General features: G+C 36.8%; 1 protein-coding gene across 1 annotated transcript; it reads left to right on the forward strand.

Annotated features, from left to right (window-relative positions):
* Positions 1–264: 264 nt before the first annotated feature.
* Positions 265–17,595, forward strand: LOC117405090 (dermatopontin-like). The gene is made up of 4 exons (XM_034007864.3): positions 265–616; positions 13,152–13,277; positions 15,823–15,930; positions 17,155–17,595. Exons 1-4 carry the CDS (start codon positions 342–344, stop codon positions 17,219–17,221), a joined length of 576 nt encoding a protein of 191 aa, XP_033863755.2. The 5' UTR covers positions 265–341; the 3' UTR covers positions 17,222–17,595.
* The last annotated feature ends 5,958 nt before the right edge of the window (positions 17,596–23,553 follow it).

Below are 23,553 nucleotides of genomic sequence, written 5' to 3' on the forward strand. Positions count from 1 at the left end.
TAAAAATTGAATATTAGAATCTGCCAAGCCAAAAAACATCTGAAAAGTTTTAAAATGTTTATTTTAAGAAAATAAACCTTGTATGTAGAACAAATAGAGGTAGTAGTGCCCCTTTAAACTACAGTAACAAATCCCTCCCTCCATCAGCCCAGTGCTGGCAAATAATCCACCTTAAAAGTTGGACCGGAGCTAATTTACAACAATAAACATATTCTTGGTTAATGACATATTGCCTCTGGATCCTGTTATTAAACATCTGTGAAACAAATGTCCAAGGCCCTTAAAACAGAGCCAACATAATTATAGAGGCCAGTCATAGAGTCCAGAGCAGAGCCTGCACCATGGCTCTGTTATTCCTGCTGTGTGCTTTACCTTTACTGGCAGTGGTTACTGGTCAGCCCAACTTTATCCCAGACGAGCCCTGGGTCAACATGTACAGACAGGGCTTCAACTTCCAGTGCCCTCACGGGGAAGTCATTATGGCCATCAGGAGCTACTTCAGTGAGAAAGAGGGCTCAGACAGGCTGTGGACCTTCGAGTGCCAGCCCACGCCATCTACCATGGGGGAACCAACCGAGTGCTGGTGGGACGACATCAACCGTGGAGGGCAGGAGTGGTAAGGCATTCCTTTTGTCATGACTTTGGTGGGTCTGCAGGCAGTGCTACTGCATAACTGGTCTGAAGATGCGAGACGTGCACAGCTTAATATTGTAAGCTGTAAAAGGGTTAAGCTTAAACAACTTTTTGCTATATGCGTGGTACCGATTACAGTACAAATAAAATTAGAGGGAACCTCTTTTAGGTATTCATAAATTGCAGTTCTTTGATGCGTCTCTTGGTAAGTCAACCTTTTGTGTAGACCAAATTAAAATGGTATTTGCAACACTGCTATAAATGGTACTGCATATTAACACACTGTTTTTTATATTTACAACTTTAGGTACATCAAAGGGTATTATTATAATTACTTTTATGACATATCTGCTTCTATCCTGTTTTCTAAAACGTAATTAAATTGGTTAGACGCAGTCTTTAGATGTAGGTTAGATGTACTGAGCTATTTGTCTCTTGAACTAGGGCAGCAGTGTGGAGTAGTGGTTAGGGCTCTGGACTCTTGACTGGAGGGTTGTGGGTTCAATCCCCAGTGGGGGACACTGCTGTTGTACCTTTGAGCAAGGTACTTTACCTAGATTGCTCCAGTAAAAACCCAACTGTATAAATGGGTAATTGTATGTAAAAATAATGTGATATCTGTATAATGTGAAATAATGTATAATGTGATATCTTGTTACAATTGTAAGTCGCCCTGGATAAGGGCGTCTGCTAAGAAATAAATAATAATAATATAAAGTAAATGGTTAATTAATATTGAATTGTCTTGAAATGTCTATGTTTCTAAAATGTAGATTATTGTTTTGGTTGTTGAAGATAAGTTCGGTAAAAAAGAAAAAAAAAAATGGTAGGATACTGCCATCCAAATCCGTTGCTTAGGAGATCAAACAAATAGTGTAACTGGCTGGCTCATGGATATAAAATATTTGATTACCATGGAAACACTGTTAGATATAAACTTATTTTAAAAGGATAACAGATATCTGCAGGACATCAGTAGAGAAGACTGTTTTAATGAATGATTTAAAGACATTTTTGTCTATTTTTAGGGCATTATTTTAGGTGGTGCAGAAAGCAGATTTGTGATCAGTAAAAGTGTGTATAAATATTAAAAATAATAAGTGCAGGAATCATTTTCATTTTATCATCATACCTTATAGTCATTTATCTTTCAATAAATCAATTTTTTCATTTGCTATTCTGTACACAAAATGTATCAATGAAAACGGATTTAGAATCAGTTGGACAAGCTGTGAAACAGTTCATTGTTTTGGTGACATTTAATTTTAAATGTCTTTAATAACAATTTAAAATACAAAGAGCTGACAAAGTAATACCAGTTAATCCCTCCTCATATGTATTGCCATCATTTTATCAGTCTCACAATACGAAACATACACACATTATGGTAAAGGGGATTTGATTTTTGAATGCTGTTTTGTTTCAAGCTTTCAGTGAAAAACATGTTTTGATTGCTAAAACAGTGATTGCATGAATTAACGCAATCGACACTGAAAACATGGCAGTCATAGGAAAAGCAGTGATCGATACTGGAAGAGTGAATCTTCTGTGTCAACTGCGTTCCTCTGTGACAGGGATGACAATACATATTAGGTTAGATTTATTGGAATTATTGTGTTTACTTGAGTTACTTTAAATACATGTTATTGTGGTTTTGTATTTGTAGTGTCACTGTTGTTGGATGTGTAATGGCTGTTTTCAACATCAGCAACAAAGTTGTGTAACTTCAAATTACTGGATGAAAAATAATCTGGACAGATGTCCTAAAAACTGTCATGTCCAAAACTGAGTTGTGATCCTTCAATTCTGTACTTGTTCTGGATAAATTGCTTGCATGTTTAATCTTGCTTGGAATATTATAGAAACTACTCTCCAAAACCACTGATTCTTCTGGAGATAAACATCTTTATTCTTTATTCTGTGACAGTTTAAAATATGCAGACTAAATATTAATGAAGTTATACAGTATGTATACATACAAGTAAATGCTAAAAAAAAAAAATCGGTACAGAGAGAGTTGCTGTTTGTTAAATGATGCAGTAACACTAAAAATAAAAATCTAAAAAAGGAAATAAAAATGTTGCTCGGGATGGTTGTAAAACCAGCGAGAACTCGTACTCACCCAGAAGTACAGAATGATTTGTCACAGCAAACAAAATGTCACACTCCAAATTCTATTAAAAGAATTACAATACACTAATAAGCAATGTTCAAAAATAACAATACAACTCATTCAGTAAAAAATCAGGCAGGTTGCATAACTGCAATGTTGAATGATTCTTCCAGTTTGATTTAAACCTCTCATTGCAATTCATACAGTGTGGAAACATTTTAAAAGGAATTGTTAGCTGAATTTTTTTTTTAAATTTTTATTTGAAATACTTAAATCCATATTATTTCAACTGCTGCGATCCACTTACTAAAGATCAATCTTCGACCTCTGTTCCTGCTGTCAAGCCAATTGCCTTTTGTCACCTGCTGAATGGATGTTGTCAAGCTACCCAACCCTGGAGGTGAGGTTCCAGCCTGGACATTCTTCCTTCTGGAATTGTAAGGCCAGTCAGAGTAGTGAGTTGAACAACTGTATACCCAGCCAACCTTCATCACCAACCCACGGGGTATTCAAAGGCTAGACACTGCTCCCTGTGGGTGCCAAGATCACCAACGGCCAACAAGCTCATGTTCATATGACTCACCCTGCTCTCCATGTGGTAGTGTCTTTACTCGATAAAGCACTGGGGGCCCATTTGAGGTTGAAACAATTGTTTTTTTGCTGGGAGAAAATTATAATTATGGTGCCAGAATACTTTCAGTGGCTTTAAAGAAGTATAACAAAACAACTTTTTGTGTTTTTTTGTGTAATATAATTACTTTAATCCTATCAGTTTGTTTTATCAGGTAGAGTACTCCTTTTAATCTGCTATAAGAATAGCGATGAAACAAGTTATCCAGGGACTGGAGTTCATTTTCTTTTTGGCAAGAGCAGTGTGATTACATCGCTGTACAGCAATGCTTTTATGTATTCCTGGCACCCCTGTAATTATTATTTGTATTGTAAACTGACTGTAATTAAAGCTCTGTGTTATAGTTTTAAATGTATAGGACTTTATAGGAGTATTATATGAAATGGTATTTAACTTCAGGCTTGGATTATACTTATTTTTTTCTTGTTGTCAAGTAAAGGTGAACCTAAAGTGTCCAGACAGAAGAGCTACATTTTGATGATGGAGTACCCTCATCAGAATCCAAAGTTTGCATTTTTTGATTTGCGCAAAAGTGCAACTTATATTATTGCAGGCTTGACTTGTGCTCTTAAGGGGTGATTAAGAGAGCAGCTTTATCTCTTTATCTCTCTTATATATTCAACCAAGTAGATTTCCCTGTTCATTTTGCAGTTTATCGTGCTTGTTAAATACTATGGACTTGCTATGCTTTAATATGGCTGAGTTAATTGTTTATTTACTGTGCCTTAGTATGCTTTGCTAAGATTTAACAATAGTGATACCACAGAAAACAGTAACACACTCTCATATTTGTGTAAAAGAATACAATAATTTCCCATTTTTATGTATCACTATTTTGTTGTTGTTTGCCACAACTCAACTGATCTCATGGAGATGCAGTGCAATGTCACTGCATCTATTTCCATTATAATCCAAACAACTTGTTTTGCCAAGTAGACTGAAAATGATAAGGCGTCTTTCTAAAAGTACCAAATAATTAAAAATATGAGAAATACATGCTAACAGTGTATAAAATGATAAGGCGTCTTTCTGAAAGTACCAAATAATTAAAAACATGAGAAATGCATGCAATTAATAAATGCTAACAGTGTATAAAATGCCAAAAACCATCAGTAATCTTTATCATATGTTTTTGTTTTGTTATTTGGTACTTTTTTTAAAAGCCTCTATAGAATTACAATATATTGAATTTAATCTCCAGGATAGAGTCCCTAGTGTCCAGAATAATTCACTGGCTGAGAGCATGACAATTTTGAGTTATGAACATTTAGCGTTTCAGACGTTTCTTCATTTTTTGGGAATGTTGTTTGTTGCATTGATTTTTATTGAACCTAAGAGAACAGCTGGCAACATCAACATTTGCAAAAACATATATATAAAGGAAGGAAAAAAAGTGTTTTTGGAATTTGTTAAACTGGGTCTCTGTACAATGTTAGTACACGAAAGCTCTACTCATCTCCACAACAAGCACCACTACATTATTTTGCAGCCAACTCACTTGTGTTTTAAACACACTTGTTGCTATGGTGAATCAGTAGACTTCTTTCCACCCAATCAAAACAGAGGAAGCAACAAGACACATATGACCCTGAGACAATGAGGCAAATACTTTTGTTTATGTCGCATAAACATAGAAAGCTTATTGAGATTTAAATGGAGTATAAAATACTAATTATGTTGAGATACTTATGCTGCTACCTTATAAATAAAGGGTGTTTGTTCAATATATCAACCATATTGGATCTAAACAACGCCAACACCATAACATCTTAGTCTCTTGAGTTCTGTCTGTAAAAATCTTTAAAACGCCAGGGAGAGTACTGCTTTCATGATTTAAACAACAGCTGGATTAAGAGTCGCCAACTTTAAAATCAATTGTATAGACCCCAAAGGAGCAACTGTTCATTCTGAGCAAAACCTTTAGATGCTTTTCTAGATTTTTGTTTGTTTGTTTGTTTGTTTTAATTGAGCATTTCCAACTTTTTCAAGTACAAAGCTAAAAAGAAAAGGGATGTAAAAGCGTTGGTTGAACTTCTTTTAAGTGTGAAGGCATTTGGCAGTTAAGATGATAGAGGTTAAACACACAGTAAAGCTTTATAAACTGTTTAACCTATTATCAATCATTTAGTTTTAAATCAGCAGCAGAGGAATTCACTTATAGATCCATCTCTGGGCTGTGAGCCATGATTTATGTGTTGGCGGTGCCCATAGACTGTATCCCACAGAAGGAGAGCTTTAAAACTGAGCTGCTAACACGGGTCCATTCTGGTTTCTAAACGATTTACTATTTAAGTTACTTCCAACCACCACAGCACAGAATGACCTACACTGCTGGCGCAGTCTACGGACATACTAACAGGGGCCTGATTTAATCTAATCCCTTTCGTTATCTTCTTTGGGATCAATCAATAAATCAATACAATTACAGCTCCTTTTCAATTGCTTTTTTTTAAACTAAGCTGTGTGCAGCATCTAAAGGGTTATATTTCTAGTGTGCTGTATAAACCTGAAATACTGTATGTAGTTCAAAAACACTGACAATATAAACATGTATTGCAGTGAACGTTTTAAAGTTTTCAGTCAGTAAACCCATATTGCAATCACACCTGTTTACAACCGCCTGGATCTTAGACAAAAAGAAAAATAGTTGTGTTTTTAATAAACTCATTAAAGGAGAGATAACCACAAATTAAAATACATGTTCTTACATGTATCTCTCTTTAGCAATAGAAATATTATCACTGGTCCCAAAATATCTTTTGGTTCTTTGCTTGAATTCTATACTTTAATTTGGAATAAGCCAATATTTCAAAGACAGCGATATAGACGTAATAGTTGCTTTGTCTATCTGCAATCAGGTCATGTGACCTACTGCAAAGGAAGCGATTAGATATTAAGAAAAAAAAAACATTTTCCTGGGTTTATCTACAATGTGGTAAAAAAAAGAGGTAAAGAAAAGGGATTTAAACACCTGGGTTATCCTGTAAGAAAGCTTGGGAGATGGTTTAATGGAGGAAGCGGCACACAGAGAAACCTTCTCTCCCTAATGACACTGTGACACCTGAAAAATCATGTTCCCCAGGCCGGGTATCAACTGATTTACATACAAGCAGATGTTAGGTGCAGTATTTTGTATGTAACACTTACTAACTTAATGTCAGCTCAATCATTTCCAATGTGGGAACAATATGTATCACCTTATAATTAAATAGGGTGACTGTATGTCACAATTTCTATATATTCAATGGGGGGTCCTCAGACAGGATGCCTCATGTCATGGAGGGTCTTGAGTCAAGAAAGCTTAGGATCCCCTGTTCCAGGCAGCTTTGTGGAGAATGTTTTACCTTTGACTATTTTCTCTAATCCAGACCCTATGTTTTCACAAGCTATTTACTATTCTGGGAGTCCAGCTACTGTCTGCTATTGACGGACTGAACCCATAAATAATGTACCCAGGTATTTCTTCTTTTTTTAACCTATAATCAGAGGCATGCTTATTCTCAGTCCTGTGGTACATCTCCTGTCCAATTGTACCATGAACGGGTGATTTTGAAACCTGACTCGTATCTGACACTAGAATAAAATGGAAATTTTTGCAATCTCTTTCACTCCTCTGCTGTAATTTCAGACTTGTGCACACTGACCTTGAGCTTTGTGGCAGAATGAAAAATAGCTATTGCTGCTTTGAGTGCAAGGCTAGATACACAGCCAGCTTCAGACAGGTCACAATGCATTGAGCACAAGGCCAGGTAAAATGAAAACTACTGTGAAGGTTCAAACTGGAACCTGAAAGCGACTGGATCTGAATTGTGTTAAAAAAAAAAAACCAAATACCTTTTATTTTATTTTTATAAAAAAACATCATTCAGATATTTATCATTTATTAAGTGCCTTTTAAACATTATACATGTTGTTGTAGGATCCACAACTTGGGCACTAACCAGAAATGCTCTCTGTCCATTCAGCTGCAAATGGATGCCATTGTTCAAACCCAGGGACGTCAAAGGCAAGACGGGTCACTTCACAAATCATTGCAACACAGCCAGAAGAACATGCAGTACTAGCATTGCTCTTTCTCTACAAACTTAGACTTGCTTGTCAAACATAAAAACAAAGCTTTGGTTTGAATACAGCTAAGCATTACAAAACTACAATACAACTTTTGTAAACAGAGCAAGCCGCTGTCAACATCATGAATTCAATGCCAATGCCCTGCACCTTTAATGACTGAGCACTAAAATCACAAGCTCCAGAGGCTTCCAGATTACATGGTTCAGATTCCTAAAGTGCTTACTTCTGCATAATGCACAGCCCCAGGGCAACTAAACTTAATAAAATAATGAAAATGCAGAGTGCAAGCTTCCAGCTCCAAATTTATAAGTATATTTGGCTTTCTATTTTTCTATACTCTCTGTCAAAACTATTGCTATTATGTTTGCCTTTATATTAGGGGTGGCATTTATTGGTGAAATTTCAATTTGCAGAATTATAAATTATATTATGTGAGCAGTGCAGCTGATGAGATGATACAAATAAATAACTGAACAGTAGTGTTGTGGAAACCCTTTTATTCCTTCTGATTCAAATGTCAGCAGAAAAAAAAGAATGGTCTCACTAGCTGGAAAGACAGCGTAGCTCCTGGTTTGAGTTCAAACAAGTGTGTTGAAGCATTACGTTATTTCGGTAAGTCAGTCTTTTTTCACAGTACATTGCAATGTTCGGCAGGCTCCATCCATGGTGAGACTGGAATTTTGTTTTCTGTTGAAGGATGTTCTGGTTACACAGGCACACACTATCATGTACCTTGTATCTTTGTATCATGTCATGTATCTGCCTTCCCATTATTGTTGCTTAATATTTGACACAAGTCTCACACCGATTATATAGGTCCAGTGGATCACATGATATGTCACATGACTCTATAAATGTACATACAGTACATGGCGGATTATGGGGATTTTCTGATGTGCATGCTTTAGTTTTCATGTACTTTACCATGTTTATTGCTTTTCCTGTATGTTCTCATTGAAGACCAAAAATGTTAGAAAGTACCAACATGAGGCGCACAATAAAAGAAAAAAGCATACAAAATAATTGTGTTACTTCAGAAAACACTGGATTCAGTTGGCAAAAGCAAAATCAAATATACTAACTGCATTCATTTAGTAAAATAAGGAGTTTTCCTGGGACACATGCACTTGTTTTGCAGACAAAATAGTTATACAAACACAGTACAGAATAGGGATACAAATACAAATATTACATTTTACTTATTAAACTAAATAACAAAGATGCAAAGTACATACTGATGTTGGCTGAACTGGCTAACAAAGACTAGAGTTAGGGCATTTCAAAACATACCATCATGTCAGTATAGTTACTTATAATATTATTATATGTTTATTTAGCAGACACCTTTATCCAAGGTGATTTTTGCACCAAAGATTTATTATTATGTGACACGTTTGCTTTATGTATTGAACACTATTGTTTTTATGTATGTTTTGATTTTTGTTGACACTTTGTTTAATTAGGTTTGTACTTGTTTGTTTCATTATTCAAGCACATTTTTGTATTCCTCATAGAGTGCTACACCCGGATGGTATTTAATCCAATTAGCACATTGTTATTTCCTCTTGTAGAGATTGGAGAGACAAGTGCCCCACCTGCTCTACTTGTAAGTAATAGACACATAGAGCAGTGGAGGGCCCGAGAAAGACGCCGAGAGAGACCGAGGGCAGAGCAGGGGAGAGAGAGCGAGCAGTGGAAAGCAATGCCGAAAAAGAACGAGAAAGACACAGAGCAAGAGAGAGAGAGAAAGAGCAAGCAGAGGAAAGTAACGCCAAAAAAGAAGCAAGAGAGGCACAGAGCACGGAAGAGAGAAAGGAGGGCAATCGAAATGACAGACAGAGCCATGAAGAGAAGGAAGCAAGAGTTCGAATCAGCCGAACAGCAGTCAAGCAGAAATAGAGGAAAGGAGAAGCCACAGACAAGAGAGACAACTGAGACGCAGAGAACCAGGAAGCGCATGGTTCAATACAGACTACTGGTGACTGGGTGCGGCAGTGACTGGACAGCTGTGTTCCACAGAATTAATTTCTGGCTATCTCAAATACCAGTGCACAGTGGGATAAGAATCTACTGACCATTTCCTCTTCTCGCAAGATTCACTGAGCACACAGATAAATGAACCAAGACAGTCCGATTGAACTTTAATGACTTTGACCACAAATGTCGAGTGATGAGAGAGAAACATAAATTTGGAAATGCCCTTTGTATGGTAATTAGAGCTGAGGGATACAGGGTTTGGCTGGGTGAGTGGCACTCGTGGGGGAAGGGAAATAAATTGGCGAATACTGGATCCAGTGTTAATTATATGGATTCTAATAAACTGTGGGAAGCGAGCAGCTGCACATGCTGGCCACCTGTCTGTCCCAGATGGTGGTACTGGAGGCATATATGTGTACCATAAGTTGCATTTGATATTTATTGATTAAATGGCTGGAATGGGTGGTCAACTGAATAAAGTATTTTAAATGTATATGCTGTGGTCTGTGTTCTCAATTCTGGCAGGTGGTAAACTTTAGGTGGTGTGGCTCCCCTGTGGAAGTATTATCAAACCTGTGCAAGCCTTTTCTTTTTAGTCAGTGCATCCTGCAAAGGTGCGAGCGCACGGTTAAGAGGTATTTTTTTATTATTTTATTTCTAGTTCTCTGTACGGGTAACTCCCATGCTGGCGTAGTCGGTACTACAGATTAGGCGGCCGTGACACAGACTCTTATTAGCAAAACTATCAAATCCTTTTAAATATAGGGATGGTTGTAACAACTTGAAACTGTCCTTGTGTAACATGCTTGTACTTCAGTGTATGAACATGAACCCCGGTCATATGCGTGCCAAGAATTTGTGTTTGATCCAGGGTTCCAATTTGGATCCAGGCTGACTCAGCCCTCTCTGGTTTGCATCACTTATTGTTCCCCTAGTCTTGTGAATCACAAGCCTCCTCTGTTTTCACTCCCACTATGGAAACAACATCTAAATGAATTCATTCGGAACATACAGTGCATACTGTAAGGTAACTGGTTAGGGATGAACTCTAAAATATTCCTAAAACATATTCTTACAAACATCTTATAAATGAGCTTAATTGGCTTAATTATGATTTTAGTATTATTATTCTACACACTTACATTTCAAGTACATTTATAATACTTTCATGCACTTTTAGAGATGTTGGTTTTCATAGTTTTGATACTCAAAGACCCTATTGAATAATCAAATTGTGGTGAATTTTAGATCCACAGCATGAAAATGAGAATTCATGTTGCAGTAAGGACTGTTAGGTGATGTATTTGTGCTGCCCATTGAGAAAGCAGGTCCTATACCAGCTTTCTTTTCTGATTATTTCAGCACATAATAAGTCATTTGGAAAGCACCTGTCAGATAACAAACAGACTACTGATTTTCCATGATTGGCATTTGCTGATATTTATTTTTTCTCCTGCATTGTTTTTTATCTGCTGGATAGTGGCGCCAGTTTATTTGTGCATTTAATGTCTATTATGATATCTAAAACAGCATGCAGAAAATGTTAACCCTTAATTGCATACACTGATTTGCCTATTCTGTGTGTATCAATAAGGACTGTAACGTTTAACATTGTAGTTCTAAATGATGGGTGATTGTGTACAATATACAACAGTGGGTTATTGTAAGTTTCTGTGGTTTGTTCGTTCTTTGTAACTCTGATATGTTTCTGCAATGAGCAATCACATAACTTCATCCATTTACTTAGAGGGAAAGCTTTTGCAATCAATAGGCCATAACAGAACTTACAGTGAACTGTATGAATTACAGGAACAAAAGGCTTCATTTACTCACTGTGAATTCCTTTTGTTGGAATGTGTCATATGGGCTTTGCTAATGCTAAAGCAGAGGAGGAGGCGTCCTTATGTTTCATAGAGCATTTCTCAAGCCGATATGTAACAGGGGTGGACTGCTCACACCACGATCCAGTGTCTTAACAACTATACAAGAGAGCCAGGCATTCGTGGTTTTTGAGCTTTTAACCTCATCTCCACAGACAGGGGTCAGAAACCAAAACAGCAGAGAATCACACAACACTGCTCCTTCATTACACACATGGATAGATAGGGGACCTTAAAAAATACATCAGTAAGACAGACAGGCCTTTATTCATAAACCATGGGCATACTAATTATTATTATTATTTATTTCTTAGCAGACGCCCTTATCCAGGGCGACTTACAATTGTTACAAGATATCACATTATTTTTTACATACAATTACCCATTTTTACTGGAGCAATCTAGGTAAAGTACCTTGCTCAAGGGTACAGCAGCAGTCCCCCCCAAAACAAATATCTTAGCTATGATGTTGTGTGTCATTGTTTTAGCACATTCAACAACATCATAGGAGGCTGTGTGGTCCAGTGGTTAAAGAAAAGGGCTTGTAACCAGAAGATCCCTGGTTCAAATCCCACCTCAGCCATTGACTCATTGTGTGACCCTGAGCAAGTTACTTAACCTCCTTGTGCTCCATCTTTCGGGTGAAACGTAATTGTAAGTGACTCTGCAGCTGATGCATAGTTCACACACCCTAGTCTCTGTACATCGCCTTGGATAAAGTCGTCTGCTAAATAAAACAAATTATATATATATATATATAAAATCTCCATATTATAAACTGAACCTACACTGCAACAGTTTATTAGGCTAATAGACCCCAGCAGGTGTTCTTCGACTAAGCTAATTGTTCTCTGCATGAGGTCATCCCACTGAGGTGAAAATCCACTCACATGCTTCCAGTTTATGAAAACAATTTCTCCCAAAGGATTAAACATGTGCCAAGTCTAGACATTTTCAAAGAAATGGATTACTTTTCAAATTCAAAACACAATTGGCTCGTTTTGTGGTTGCTCTATGCTTTGTTAAGCAATAAACATATTACAAAGTAATTTCTAAATCTACTGTAACCTCAAGTGCTGCTGTCCGCTCATTATAGAAGTTAAAAAAAACAAAGCAAACTCTGGTGTAGTTGAGCATTGTGAAATCAAGACAGAACATACACTAGATATGGTGAGGTATGATAAACTGATACATTTACCATGGTAAACTGTGCAGGTTATCTGGTCTCTTCGGGTTAAGAGTTCATCACGGCTGGTAGATAATGTATTACTTTTTCACTATAAAGCTATAGTTACACCTACTGTAAGATATTTTTAAAACCAAAACTAAAAACAAACAGTAGCAACGTAATCATCACTGTATTTTTTGTTATATCCCTATTGTATGTGTGGCTGAAGTGCAAAATAGCTTATAGCTGCCATTCATGGTAGAGGCATTACAAATCGTGTGGAATGAAAGCTTGTCTGGTTGGCTGAGAGGTGGTCATTAACTGTTTATGCTCAGTGCAGTGTGCAGTGTAGTAAATTGAGTGCTTGCCAAAACAAAGATTTTGCATTCAATTTTAGGACTGGTGTCTTCACTGTGGGATGTACTGTACTTCTAAATACATTAAAATGTGTTTATTGAAGGTGATACTACAGTTTTCCAGCAAATGCCTGAAATGCTGGCAGACAAGAGTGATTTTATCTGATTTTAACTGTCCTTCATTAATCACGGTAATGACTAATCAATAATTTCAGTCCATTGCTGCAGCAGTCAGATAGTGTGAAACAGCACTGTACTGTATATCAGCACATTTGTGTGTAGAAAGAGAATATGAAATAATACATGGGTTTTTTCTTTCAAGGTATCAACTTTGCACCAACAACGGGTTGGTAGCTGGTGTCCAAAGCCAGTATTTCCCAGCAGTCCTGGATCGAGAATGGCAGTTTTACTGCTGTAGGTACAGCCGAAGATGCCCTTATTCATGCACGTGAGTGTGTCAGCAATGACTTCCTGAGAGACCTATGAAGGTTAAGGTGGATATTTGCATAGAAAAAATGCATTGCACTTGCAGAAGAAATCCTATTTTTTTTTAAGATAACATTTTGTTTTAGTGTACAGTAAAATGATTAATAGTAGGAGGTAATGCACCTGAAAGAGAATTTTACTGTTTTGTTTTGGACTGGGCATTTTATATGCTAAGAACAGGAAGCTTAACTTTTGTGCATGCTGCTAAGATAACACAATACTGCAGTATCTTTTTTACAAACCAGCCTCTATATCTAGAATGAGCAGTCCTGTTTGTAATGGACAATGTGACCTTATTGGAAAAAAAAATGTACAATGCTAATGGTTGTGCCATTAACAAGAACAAAGGCAGCATATAAGAAAGCACAATGAGTTTGATGCACCACTTACAGAATTATACAGGACTGTAATCATTATTTGAACATATTGTTAAGTCTTGGCTGTTTTGTTACATGTAACTTGACTTGTTTGGACTGTGACAATGATGGTGTCTGATTCAGTGGTGGGCAATTGAAATTAATGAAAGGGCTGCATGGGTGGCCTTAAACAGCCCTAAGGGCCACCAGACCCAACAACACATCCAAACCGCCAATTAAAAATACAGATAAATAAATAATCAGAAGTACATTCAGTTCCTACCATTAATGCACCTTTTGGGAGACCATGGTGGTGGGCAGCAGTGTGGAGTAGTGGTTAGGGCTCTGGACTCTTGACCGGAGGGTTGTGGGTTCAATCCCTGGTGGGGAAATCTGCTGCTGTACCCTTGAGCAACGTACTTTACCTAGATTGCTCCAGTATTATTATTATTATTTATTTCTTAGCAGATGCCCTTATCCAGGGCGACTTACAATTGTTACAAGATATCACATTATTTTTACATACAATTACCCATTTATACAGTTGGGTTTTTACTGGAGCAATCTAGGTAAAGTACCTTGCTCAAGGGTACAACAGCAGTTTCCCCGACCAGGGATTGAACCCACGACCCTCCGGTCAAGAGTCCTAACCACTACTCCACACTGCTGCCCAACTTTATGAATGGGTAATTGTATGTAAAAAAAATAATGTAATTGTATGTAAAAATAATGTGATGTAGCAATTGTAAGTCGCCTTGGATAAGGGCGTCTGCTAAGAAACTAATGATAATAATAATAACATCAAACGTCAGCAGAGAGATTTCCATCAGTCAGTCTGTTGCTAATTTTTCGCATATTTCTTACACTACCTTCATCATTTTTTTAAACAGCTGGTGTGTTTGACTCTCCAACACCCTTTCCACCTACTCTTGTCATAAATGTATCCATTACTCTCTTTGCTATTGCTAACTCACGGAGACCATTTTTTCTTTTGCCTCTCACCTACAGTAAGGTAAGCTTCTGTGTTACTGAACTGAGTGTGCACGGTACTTGGTGCACTTGGTATGCACGGTGCTCAGTACGCACGTTGTCTAGTACCCCGGTGTGCATAGCACCCTCTGTGCTCGGTACACTAGGTGCACGCAGTGCTCGGTGCACACGGTGTGCACGATGCACGTGCATGGTGATCGGTGCACGTAGTACTTAGTGCCTCGTGCACACATAGCCCGGTGCACGTGTTGCCTTTGGTGCTTCGGGTATCCTAACTGCCTATATGGATGGCATACTACAGGAAGCCCTGCTCCCTGAACTCCTTTCAGGCATGCTGCTCCAGATCTACGGCCTTCCAGGGCAAGGCCTAGGCTGGAGCCTGGCAAGCCTGGTGGTGGCTCGCAGACAGCTGTGGCTGTCACAGCCGAGGGTCCCCGATGCGGATAAGGCGACACTGTTAGTTGCGCCAATATCCCCAGGGCATGCCTTTGGCCCAGCAGTGGAGGAGATTTTGGATAGGATTTTAACTACAAATGAGTGCATCATTATTGCTTTATAGTATCCTGATTAAATATACCGTAATATAACAGGAATGACCAAATATTATTCAATAACAATACCAATTCAACATTTTCCTAAGAGAAAGAAATGATACATACAGTAGGCTTTCACTCTGGATTACAGAGCATGCACATGCCTGTAATCTAAAGTGCTACTGGCTTTGAAATACATGGCAATGGAAAATGTTTTATGATACAGGCCAATTAAGGATATAATGTGCCCATAAGTATTGAGTTTGGAATCGGATTTAGGAAGTGAATGCATATCTGCTTTTATGTAACTTCTATGTGTAGCCTTTTCTGTCTGCATTCATTCTAGATTACTTAAAGTTTTGTCATTCTAAGAGATCTATAGTTATCTTTAAAACTTTTCATAACAGAATTAACTTGGATGATTGGATGACACAATCACCACCCCATCCTCGTTTCTTTCAACACTGTACTATTGTCAGCAATAGATATTTATGTATATAGCACAAAATCCACTACCTGGAATGAGCCATTCATTGACAGGCTATGGGAGATCAAAATATGTCCATACCTTTCTCTCGACAAAGTCCGCACCACATGCTTCCTAACATGCTGTTTGTCTTTAATAAAGGTTCACAGAGGATGTACCGGAGCACTATAAAGAGGAAGGTGATATAGTTATTGAAAACTATGGCTATTTCATCAGAGGAGCAAGCACTACTTTCAGTGCGGTGCACAGGTGGGTCTCTGCTATTCATGTTTCTCTGTAATCTTCACTATAATCATTTGACCCAAAAGGTTATTGCTTTTTGCTTGCAGATGCTGCTGCTCATAAAAATACAACTTAAAGACATTTTGTGGCCAGTCCATTTTATATATTATTTTACACATTAGTGAAGTTTAAATGTATTCTTGCAGGTGGCTGAAAATTGCACTAATTATATAAAAATTATGCATAGCAACGCTCCGTACAAGACCAGATTTATTTGAATAATTAACTAAATTAGCTTTAATCGAAAGAGGTTTCAGACTTCTAGAAAGTTACATTGGATTAATGTACTTAACCATCATTTATGCTATTAGATGATATCCCGGAAACAATGAAATAACTATATAATGTATAACTTCTGGGAAAGAGTGGCAGCTTTCTTCCTGCTTTTTATATTTGTTATTGTTTTGTTCTCAGGAAGTTTAGAGCATAATGTTCTATGATTCAATACTTTACAACACTAATCTGGGGTAATTTACATTAAAAAATACAGTGAGATTTACAGTGTTATTCCATTAGGATAAAGCAAAAAAGAAATATAGAAATAATTATTGTTGTGCACATGTAATATCTCTTGATCAAGAAAGTACCAACTGTTCTGCCTGATGTAGTCTTTTCAGTTGTTACCTTGTGTGCCTGAGATGAGAAGTAACTATATAGATGGATATGTCTGCATGATACATGGTACTCCCAACAACCTTAGGGGTTCCAGGTCACTTAAAAGGGGCAAGTGTATTACAGAGTAGACATACATTTAATTAACAGTACAATCTTACCTGCTGATTAAGCCTGGCTCTTTCAGCACATAAGGCATCACATTATTCTAATTGGAGACGGTTCAATCCTCACTCACTGACATACATTCCTAGCAGTTCCATATAGCAGATTACATCCCACAAACTACCTAAAGTTAAAGAGGCTCCAGGCTCTGGCTTTTGCCTGCATTAGAAAGCTATGTCAATTTAAGTACTTTGGATTTGGTTGTTGAAATATTGGATCTTAGGCCCATGATTGAGCACCCCTGACCTGTTACCTCGCCCTGCTTCCCCAATGACGGCATTTGACATTCTATACGGTATACGGCTGCTGCTTTATGAATTGGGTTTTTCCTTTTTAAAAAGGCATTTGAAAAAAAAAGAATAAACATGAACAGTATCTATTCATTTTTAATGTGTTATTTATTTGTCCATTCAGAGATCGCCAATGGAAGTACGTCGTGTGCAGAATGACAGACTTTGACTGCGATTTTAAAAACTTTTAGAAGGAAGCCATAATCCCATCCCATTGTGTGTTATCAAAGGATCGATAACAGAGAATCTGAAGATCTTTACCTATCAGTCTCTCAGATTCCCAATGTCCCTGTTGAGAATGCCCATAGCACTTATTTACTAAAGTACTTGTGCAACAAAAACATATTTCAATAGGAATGCCATATCCTTCTAATAATGGTAGCATTCTAATCCTGGCTTGTTGTATTACAGCTTTTTAATGGATTTATTTCAATCATTTGTCTTTTTTTTTTTTTACAATGTATTATTCATTTCTTTCTTGTATAAATACATTTGGTTTAATCTTCTAACTTGAGTAGATAATTTGTATAAAATAAAATACAATAAAATATTCCTCTACTCTCAACATGTGTCGATAAACCATAGTGTATTTTTTATTGTTTTATTCATTTTCAGTTACTGGGAAGTCAGGAGTCTTTACAGTGGATGACCATTGATTTGTAGCTTCATGCAACTTCTTCCTGTCCTATTCTAATGTTTCAAGTTCAGTCTGATATATATATATATATATATATATATATATATATATATATATATATATATATATATATATATATATATTGGTTGGACCGACTATTAAGGACTGAACTCTATACTTTTTCTTAATTGCTAAAGCACAATTACAGATACTCCAAACACAATTATCAAAACACACATATATAATGATTGCAGCAAACAAAACAATTCCATAAAATTCCGTTACCATGCGCTGTAAAGGCCTCAAATGTTAGTGCCTTTTTAGTTTTAAGCATCATATCCAGGACTACACTAGGTTACATTTTATTTAGCTTGCCTTGCTTTCTGGAGGTCTGTTACTCTTTCACTTGCTAAGTCATAAACCTTAGCAATGTCTTAGGATTAAAGCATGTCAATGGCTGCAAAGTGTGTCAGCCAATATGGAAAGCAGCCAGTTGGTTAATGACAGGAAATAAGTATTGGAGGGATGGGGGAATGATTTAATTCTCCATGTGACCAAGGAAGTGCAAGACGGCATGAAAATAAGGCTTGAAAATAAATGTATTTGAACTAGTATAGTACCATATATCATGTTTACATCATGTCATATCATGTTTTTGTATAATGTGTAGCTTTCAAAATTGGAAACTTATAAGGTGAATGGAAGTGCCAGCAGGTGAGATTTACGTAACACTTTAGACATCGAGAAAAACTGTAAGACACTGCTCTGAAAATAATTATATTTTGGCATATTTTGATGTAAGAACAGGAAAAACTGAAGCATACTGATATTTTATCTTAAGGATTTCCAGATTTTTCTGACACCAGAATGAGATCCCTATTGAACAGCCTATACTCCCATTGTCCTTAAATACTTGCTGTACATGTTAGCATGGTTAAATAGTTCAATATTACATCTTATTTTTAACATTTTGTGTTACAGCAATTAAAAAACATGCTTGTGTATTGCACCATCTTTAGAATAGATTCATGTATATTCAATAAATGGTGAAAAAGGTTAAGACTAAACAGTCTAAGTGCCTCATCAGGCCTATTTGCCTATTTTTGGAATTTAGATTTTTTCATGTAACCCACCGACCCAAAAGGGCCAGAGGTGTAGTCAGTTTGTACTGTGCTTGGCTGCATTTAGCCATGCTCTCTACAGTTAATATGCGTTTAGCGTGGTGTATCTGGTGAATAATGGAGAAGGCAATGTGGCCAAGCACTGGGGAATCACCCTGGATTACATCTTCCATCTATCCTGGAATTACCCCTAAAATAAGTGGTTGAGCCAATCCAGGTGTAATCCCTGGTACTGTCAAATGCTATAAAAAAACATGCTTCTTTTTTTGGATATGTCCTAGTTTGGGAAAGGCCAGTAGTAATCCACTAATTGAACATTTAATGTTATGACAGCAATAAATTAATTTCTGGACAGCGTACTGTTATAAAAAAATCATTTGTACATGTAGAGAAAACATTCTCTTACCTCACAGTTTTATAAGTATGAAACTAGTTGTAAATGTCAGTATACATCATTATTGTTAGATAAGAAATACATGTTTATCTCAAATAAAAACACAGTGAAACCTCGCCATGAAGCCCAGTCAAGGGACTAGTTTTCAGTTTAATACAATGTTACATCTGTTATCAGAAAGTTTGTTTAAAAAACAAAGTCATGTTGGTCTTAGTACAAAGGTTTGGGACTGCAGATGGTGGATTAACACTGTAGGAATGTATTGTACTTAATATGCACAGACCTGATGAGTATTGCACAAATGTATGCATTTACCAACAGTTTGTGAGTAGTATATAAGGAGTCAGCAAGGTAAATAGGAAATCAGCAATCCACATTTATTTCAGCACTTAACAATAACTCTCCAAATGGAAGGTGCACCACATTTCTGTGTTCTGGAGTATTCTGGTGCTAAAAGAACATGCTGCCCTATTTTTTACCTCTGCCTACTGCAGGTAGAAATCCCTGCAATCAATCAGGAGCATGCATTATATTCACAACTTATTGCTCAGTTTGTTAATTGCATTTACAAACATTTGCATCACAGAAACAACATGTTTCTAATTAGTAAGAATGTACCAAACATAACAAAGTCCATATTCATAAAACTAACATGGGTTTTAGCAATATTTAATATTTGTAAGCCACTGCAAGGACCTTTTTGCCCTTTGCTGTGCACTCCAAAGCATAAATGTCAAAGGTAAGTGTACCTAACTCAACACTATAACTAACCCTGGCCACTAATCTGCTCTAATGACATTACTGTACTAATACCTTCTACTGGCTTCAATGTGTAAGTAATACAGATACATTATTATTCTGATAAACTTTCTAGTGTTTAATGGCTTGAGGTTTTTTTATTATTATTTTGAAAGCATGTTAAATGTACTGTAGACTGATTTCCTTTGCTGCTGCTGCTTGCGAAGTATCCTGTCTGCTTGTGTACATTATTTAATTTGCTGTGAGTGGATGCACACTGCTTAACATGTGGACTAGGAAGGTTCTTGGATTGTCACAGGGCTGAACAGAACCCTTAAACTCCAATGCACACTGTGTCAGAGGTATTTTATAAAATGATTTGGAAAAGTTCTAAATCCAGATTGGCTGTTAGTATTCCAAACGCATACGTTTAAAAGAGTACAAGCAATAGTTCGGATCTTGTGTCGTTCCAATTGGGAAAATCACAGTTCTAAATCCAAAATGAGCCATTTTATATTCGATAGAGCCATTCTTACTGAACCTTGGATCTGTAGCGTAGACTGGCATAGGAAAACAATTTTTGTGTTGAATATGTTTCTAATTGTATGTCTCCAATCTTTTATGTTTAATTTTGTTAAAGAGGTTGAGTAACAGAAAACAAATGTGGAAAACAAATTATAGACAGTTATATAAATCTCTAATTCAGCTATTACTTAACTTTGATATTATAAAAATCTGCTACGGAAACATCATCATGGTGCCATGCATATTGTAGTTCGACCCATGTTTTATGAATCTTGTTATATTTAGGGATTGTTAAAAGGGAAATATGGACAAAAATTATTGTTGGCCTTACTAAGTCTTTAAAACATTGAAGGCAATCCAAAAAATGTGCACAACCATCTTTAAAACCCATTCAGCCTTAGAAACTGTTATAACTAAAAAGTAACCATTCACAGCTGTACATCTGCTAGTTTAAAGATGTTGGAGATAGTTGGGTTTGAGGTGTGAAAACTGTTATAGCCAAGTAGCAGAAACAATACATAGGTTCTATGAGGACATTCAGACAGTATTCTCACATCCACACCACTTGTTACTGTACTGACTATCTGTGGCTTGAGTTACCAACTTAATAAGGAAGGTGTAATCTGTTTAACAGTATGTATAAGATAATAAATCTATAAACTTTTAATCACTCTATTGCCTTGACCCAAAAGCATCAGCACACCTTCAATGGTAATAACTATAAGAATAGAACATGAGCTTTGTGCTTAAGACTGGCACTTTGAGACATATTTATGTGCTGCCTTGTGAAATCGTGACCTCTTTGAATTCACCTTATATGAGTTTTTGAAGGATTATGGCAGTAACAAAACAACATGTCCTATTAAAAAGAATAATGGAAAAGGGAAATACAAGTTGATTTGTGTATGGAAAAATCAGGATATACCAAACACTAATTAGGGATTAGACTGCGTCTGGAAAAAAATGGTTATGTTGCCCCTGCTTAAATTCCTCATTATGAAGAGATTAAGTGATTAGCCATCATACTTTGTTACACTGACCTTGTTTTTTTTAGGTCTCGTCAGCCATCTCTATATTAATAATGCCTATGCATGTAAAAGAACACGCATTTCTAGTACTTGTAGTACTTTAGTAGCATTCAACTATGAGATTTCATTTTCACTTCGATGCTGCTGTTCTTACAGACACCTGACCTCCCTTATCTTGTAAATACAGTATACACACTGAGCTTCCCTGAAAGCTGTCATTGATTTCAATAGTCCATCACCTCCCTGTTGAAGTTCCTCATCCCGAGGGCGTAGTGTAGGTCAATCCCCCAGACAGTCCCGCCTTTGGTCCACCAGACACCAGAGTTCCAGACGGCCCCCCGCCTTTGGATCGCTCCAGTGCTCCTGGGGATCAGGAGTTCAAAACTTTTCCTTTTCAGGTTATCCCAAATTTTAGTCTATTCACAGTTCTGTAAGATTGTCATACCGATGAACTTTATATTTTTATGGGTGTATTGGAATTTGTTCTGTATTAACTTTAAGAACATGTTAATAAAAAAAAAAATTACGTGGAATTTAAAGTGATTTACTCGTTAGAAAGTATGAAGTTATTTGTATTAACCATTTACATGTATAGCTCAGGCAAGACTGTCATCTATGTTGGGAAGAACCAAGCAAGGTGTTTGGTTGTCTATTTGATTAACAAACAAACAGGTGACTATAACAGCTTCTCATTTATTTTTTAAAAAGCTCAAATTATAAAATCTTGACTGGCACCAAGTACGGTCACACAAACACAGTGCTGTTATTTTTATAAGGCAGGTTTACATAACAGAGTTTGTGGCTTTGCAGCTTGTGAAACAAATGTATTAGTTAAAGCTTGTTAATGTGATCAAAGGCTTCACTAGTGGAGGTATTTTGAACAGTGCTTTCAAATTTACATACCTGCACAACCAAAACCCCATCAGTAGCATTAGTGTTCCATCTGAGTGGGAGTTCAAACAGCATTCACACTGAAACTTGTTCACAGTGTATTTGAAGAAGACAGAGCAGTGATTAAAGTCTCTGTATGGATTCCTTCAGAATACATTTCAGTTGAAATTCTACATCCTGCCAACTCACTCTTGGCAGAATTAAACTGCAAACCCCCAGGGGCCCCTTTAGGAAATGATTCCCCTAAACTTCAATTATAGACTATTGAGTGGATGAGCGACCACAAACTACTCAGTCATTTACACACTGAAGCAAGCTTCACCAGACCCTTTGTCAAATGGGATTGCTGTCTTGTATTTAAAACAGTTTAAAATACAGTAACTGTAGAAAATGCATATGGAACACCACATATACACAAGCTGGGGCAAACAGCCTACAATACAACTTATAATACTGTTACTGTCATGTATGTTTATAAGTGTTCGGTGGCTACCTCATGTTGACAGTGTCAGGTCCTGTCATTCAGAGAGTGCAAGAGAAATACATTCTCGACATGATTAGCCAGGTAGCCACCAAACACTAATTAATATATTAATTAAATCTAAATAAAAAAACATTTGTGGTTTAAACATTAAGAATGTTCTGCCATTGTCATTGATATTCTAAGTGTAAGATATACACTGCAAAGTTATAAGTGTAGTTACTACTAATACATTCTGATGGGGACATGTCAAGACATGGAAGTGTGAGGATGACCCCATTAAGGGTCACAGAAAAATGACAGGGTAGTCGCAAGCCAATCAGGGGGATCACGTCTGACTGAAATCACTTCAAAGGAGAAACCCCCGCCCTACTAGAAAGACTGACAAAATGAGTTACTTTACAGGGAAGACCAATTAAAGGTAGACAATTGCGTTTGTCCAACCTTTTCAATTTTAACTTCAAAGGGACTGAGCAACAATTGAGACCATAAGTATAACTGATTTTATCAGGAGTTCTCCAATAACCTGGCAAAATAAGAAATAAAATACATTATAAGTCATGTTCCAATGGAACCTATTAGCAGCATCTACACTTATAAGTTCACTGAGAGTGTAGCTCTCACACTCAGAATGTCCATGACAATACATTTTAAATGTTTAAACTGCAACAGGTTCTATAAAAGTAGATTAGGTATGTTAATATCAGG

The sequence above is a fragment of the Acipenser ruthenus genome, chromosome 9 (assembly GCF_902713425.1).
Source record: "Acipenser ruthenus chromosome 9, fAciRut3.2 maternal haplotype, whole genome shotgun sequence".
Classification (NCBI taxonomy): domain Eukaryota; kingdom Metazoa; phylum Chordata; class Actinopteri; order Acipenseriformes; family Acipenseridae; genus Acipenser; species Acipenser ruthenus.